General features: G+C 39.1%; 1 protein-coding gene across 1 annotated transcript in view; it reads right to left on the bottom strand.

Annotated features, from left to right (window-relative positions):
• The window catches only part of LOC103212874 (cytochrome P450 2C42-like), a 39,991-nt gene that overhangs the window by 7,930 nt on the left and 26,611 nt on the right, over positions 1 to 5,450 (bottom strand). Inside the window, exon 8 of the mRNA XM_007958801.1 lies at positions 3,731 to 3,872. Within this exon, the coding sequence (XP_007956992.1) occupies positions 3,731 to 3,872 (142 nt within the window). The remainder of the gene's footprint in view (positions 1 to 3,730; positions 3,873 to 5,450) is intronic.

The raw sequence follows: 5,450 nt of genomic DNA, 5'->3' as shown, positions 1-5,450 counted from the left end.
TCTTTCAGCTTGAGAAATGCTGAGCATGTTCTTCCTTTTGGTTTTCTCACTCCAGGTCTTTCCACATTTCATTATAATAATTGACTTTGTCTTCTTGAGCTGCTCTTTGAAATCTGTTAAGTTCTTTTATCTTGTCATTTCTCCCATTTGCTTTTGCTATTCTCTGCTCAAGGGCAAGTTTCAGAGTCTCTTCTGACATTCATTTTAGTCTTTTCTTCCTTTCCTGTCTTTTTAATGACACCTTGTTTTCCTCATTTATGATGTTCTTAATGTCATCCCACAATTCATCTGGTCCTTGAACATTGGTGTTCAGTGTATCAAATCTATTCTTCAGAGGGTCTCTAAATCCAGGTGGGATATAATCAAGGTCATATTTTGGTTCTCGTGGACTGGTTCTAATTTTTTTCAGCTTCACCTTCAAATTGCATATGAGCAATTGATGGTCTTTTCCACAGTCAGCTCCTGGCCTTGTTTTGACTGAAGATATTGAGTTTCTCCTTCACCTCTTTCCACAGATGTAGTCAATCTGATTTCTGTGTATTCCATCTGAATAACCACTGTTTGTACTGTTGAAAAATCGTATTTGCAATGAATAAGTCATTGGTCTTGCAAAATTCTATCATGTGATCTCCATCCATATTTTCCAACTACCAGTGATTTTTCTTTGTTTCCAACTTACACATTTGTTCTGGTTACCTAGTGCTGTTCTGATAGGAATATACCACAAATAGGATGGCTTGAACAAACAGGAGTTTATTCTCTTACATTTCGGGAGGCTAGAAGTCTGAGTTCAAAGTGCCAGGCTCTAGGGGCTGGATGAAAGCCCCTTGACCTTGGCCTTCAGCTCTGCCTCCAGCTCCTGGCCCACTGAAGCTAGAGGCATCTCTTCACTCAGGCAGCTACTGGCTGCTGAGACTCACAAGCCCAAGGTTGACAAATAAAATGACACAGTCCCAATGTTACCAAACCACATGGCAGGCCATTGATTCAAATCCATTGAAAGTCCCAGGATCGGCAGAGCACAGCAGACTGCTGAACAACAACTCTGCTACATGAAGAGTTCAATCATGCCATAAGCCAGAGATTGTTCCCTAAGGCTTCTCCTTATATACAGGAAGCAGACCACGTCCCTAAGGCAGCTAGTCAGCTGCTCACAGTAGATTCCACCATGGAGTTGATTACCGGTCTCATTATGGGGAATACTATATCTAGCTGTCCAGCCAAATTGACACACAAACTTACCACAGCATCCCAATCACCAATAATCATCAATAGATCTCAACTGCATGTGTGGTCAATTTCAGACTACAGAAGTTGGTAAATATCTGCCATTTCTTCAACTTTGGCTTTATTGGTTGATGTATAAATTTGAATAATAGTGGAACTAAGAGGTCTTCCTTTTGTTGTTGTTGTTATGTGCCATCGAGTCGGACCTGACTCATAGCGACCCCTCCTTGGATTTCTGAGGCAGTATCACTACAGAAGTAGATTGCCCAACCTTCCTTCCAAGGAGTGGCTGGTGGATTTGAACTGCCAGCCTTCTGATTAGCAGTCAAGTGCCTTAGGCATTACACTACCAGAGCTCCTGTCTTCCTTGTAGGCTTACAGATATTATCCTGAAGCATTGTACTTCAGGTTAGATATTGAAACATTTTTTTGTGATGATGAATGCCATGCCATTCGTCTTCAATTTGTCATTCCCAGCATAGGAGATTGTTTTATTAAAAATGGCCAGTACTAGTCCATTTCGGCTCACTAATGCATAGTGATAACAATCTTCATGTGTTTCATTTCATTTTTGACAACTTCTAATTTTCCTAGATTCATACTTGGTATGTTCCACATTCTAATTATTAATGGATTTTTGCAGCTGTTTCTTCCCATTTTGAGTCATGCCCAATCACCAAATGAAGGTCCTGAAAGCTACTTCATCCATGTCATTAAGGTCCACTCTACTCTGAGGAGGCAGCTTTTCCCCAGTTGTATATTGAGTGCCTTCTGACCTGAGGGGCACATCTTCCAGTAGTATATCAGACAATGTTTCAGGGATAGTCATACAGTTTTCCAGTAATATATCAGACAGTGTTTCACTGCTATTCTCAAGATCTTCACTGGCCAATTCTTTGAGAAGAGGATGGCCTCTCCCTTCTTCCCAGTCTATCTTAGTCTGGGAGCTCTGCTGAAACCTGTCCACCAAGGGGGACCCTGCTGGTATTTGAAATGCTAGTTACATAGCCTACAACCTCACAACAACAAGTAAGTCACCACAGTACAACAAACTGACAGATGAGTGGTGGCCCAAAGGCAGTAGTTATTAGAAAAATGCAAATCAAAACCACAGAAATATCACTTCACCCACACTGTCACAACCCACTAAACCAGTGGCAGGAGTTGCTTCTAAGGGTGGAAGTTGGATACCAGAAAAATTTAGAAAAAAAAAAAAAAAAGTTGTAAAAAGGCATGTTGACATGATCTAACTCTATTATGGAACTTGCAGGCAGAGGTCAATGATAAGATTCTTGTGATGGGGAAGCATTGAGAGCCACTCAAATAGAGGTCCATGTAGGCAGTACAGGGTATGGGTTTAGAAACTTAGTGCTTAAGTGCAAAGATATGTGCAGGGGAATCAGGAAAAAATATGTCTGATCTATGATAGAAATCAGGTTGTTTTTGTATTAGTTAATTAGTTCCAACTGGTGTTACCATGAAGTCAGGGGTTCGGTGTGCTTTCTTCTGGCCCAGGTCACTGCTCAGTAAAGTACTCAGGTTCCCTCTAAGACTCTTAAGTGGGAAGAACCCATCTTGTTTTATCCATAGTCTTCATGTCCACTAATATGGGTATGATATAAAAACAAACAAAAACAAAAAATGGAAAAGAACAGATGTTGGCAAGGATGACTCATCCATTGGTAGTGGGCCTTTAAAATGGTACAGCCATTGTGGAAAATAGTGTTGAGGTTCCTCAGAATATTAAACATAGAATTGCCATATGATCCAGAAATTCTGCTCTTAGGTATATACTCTAAAGAAAGCAGGAATGCAAACAGAAACTTTACTTCAATTTTCATTGCAGCATTATTCAATAGCCAAGTGATGGAAATGAACTAAATGTCCATCACAGATGAATGGGTAAATACATTGTGGTACATACACAATTGAATATGTTTATGAATATTTGTATTGCCAGTGTTCATATTGAGGATGTTGGGTGCCACACATAAGACAACAAAGTTGTGGTGTTAGATACCTTTCCCAGGAAAGGTGCTACCAATCTAAATGAATTTCACCTTGTAGGAGAATCTTTGAGTAGCTGAGAGATGGACCTGGAGGTTGAATTCAATGATGTAGTGTCTAAGCCATTTAATTGGTAACCAGAAGTTTTGCAGTTCAAACCCACCAGCCACTCCTTGGAAGGAAGATTGGGCAATCTACTTCCATAGTGATAGCACCTCAGAAACCCAAGGAGGGGTCGCTGTGAGTCGGATCCGAAGCAACAGCAGTGAGTTTTGCTTTTTTTATTATTATTTTCTAAATTTCTCATTGTGGAAGACTTGGATCACATGCTCAAAGACCCATTGCTCTGGTCCCAATATGATGATATAACAATGGGAAAGTATGTAGGCATTGGGAACAATTCTACCAGCTTCAGAGTATTCACCCTACAAGTCCCAACATATCTCATACAGATTTTCTGTCCCCTGAATTATAGATGTGCATACATTTCTATTACCTGTTGAGAAAGGCATGAAGTAGTCACTGTTCTTAAAGTTGCCACTCTCATCCAAAAAGTGTCCAGGGTCAAATATCTCTGGGTTAGGGAATCCTTTGCTGTCATAATGCACAGATGTCAGTGATATTAATATGTTTGTTCCCTGAAATGAACAGACACAGATCAACTGAGTTATAAAGAAATCGTGGAGAAATGTTATGTTACATATAATTTTTCAATAACAATGAATATACGAAAAAACAAATAGGGGCTACAGATTCTTACAATTCTTTGTTGTCAGGTGCACTGAGTTGGTTCCAACTCAGAGCAACCTCATGCATAACATGAAACACTGCCTGGTCCTGCGCCATCCTCACAATCTTTCCTATGCTTGAGCCCATAGTTGCAGCCACTGGGTCACTCCATCTCATTGAAGGTTTTCCCCTTTTTGGTTGGCCCTTTATTTTACCAAGCATGATAGTCTCCTCCAGGGACTGGTCTCTTCTGACAATGGCCAAAGTACAAGAGACAAAGTCTTGCCATTCTTGCTCCTAAGGAGCATCCTGGCTGTACGTCTTCCAAGACAGATTTCTTTGTTCTTCTCCCAGTCCATGGTATTTTCAATATTCTTCCCCAACACCATAATTCAAATGCATTAATTCATTAATTAATTCTTAATTCTTCCTTACTCATTTTCCATCTTTCACATGCATATCAAACTAATTAAAATACCATGGCTCAGGTCAGGGGCACCTCAGTCTTCAAAGTGATATCTTTGCTCTTTAATAGTTTAAAGAGGTCTTTTGCAGCAGATTTGCCCACTGTTTATGTCATCTGATTTCTTGACTGCTGCTTCCCTGTTGTCGATTGTGGATCCAAATAAAATGAAATCCCTGACAACTTTTACCTTTTCTCCATTTATCATGATGTTGCTGAGTGGTCCAGTTGTGAAAGTTTTTGTTTTCTTTATGTTGAGGTGTAATCCATACATTTTGATCTTGATTATTAAGTACTTCAAGTATTCTTCACATTCAGCAAACACGGTTGTGACATCTGCATATCATAGGTTGTTAATGAGTCTTCCTCCAATCCTGATCTCATATTCTTCATATAGTCCAATTTCTCAGATTATTTGCTCAGCATGCAGATTGAATAAATATGATGAAAGGATACAACCCTGACACACAATTTTCCTGATTTAAAACCATCTGGTATTCTCTTCTTCTGCTTGAACAACTGCTCTTAGTCTATGTACAGGTTCCTCATAAGCACAATTAAGTATTCTGGAATCCCCATCCTTTGCAATGTTATCCAAAATTTGTTATGATCCACATAAAAAATGCCTTTGTACACTCAATAAAACACAAGTAAACAACTTTTTTTTTATCCTTTCTTTTTAGCCAAGATCCATCTGATATCAGCAATGATATCCCTCACTCCATGTTCTCTTTTGAATCTGGCTTGAATTTCTGGAAGTTCTCTGTGCATACACTACTGCATCTCTTTTCGAATGATCTTCAGCCAAATTTTACTTGCATGTGTTAATAATAATATAGATCAATAATTTCCTAACTCTGTTGGATCACTTTTCTTAGGAATGGGCAAAAATATAGATCTTTTCCAGGTAGCTGTCTTCCAATTTTTTTTTTTTTTTTAATTAGGATTTGGGTGAAGATTTACAGAGTAAATTCACTTTTCATACAGCAGTTCACATATACTTTGTCTCATGTCATTGACCAAA

The sequence above is a fragment of the Orycteropus afer genome, unplaced genomic scaffold, assembly GCF_000298275.1.
Source record: "Orycteropus afer afer isolate SDZICR_OR568_19922 unplaced genomic scaffold, OryAfe1.0 scaffold01134, whole genome shotgun sequence".
NCBI lineage: Eukaryota > Metazoa > Chordata > Mammalia > Tubulidentata > Orycteropodidae > Orycteropus > Orycteropus afer.
This window is presented reverse-complemented; position numbering and strand designations above follow the sequence as displayed.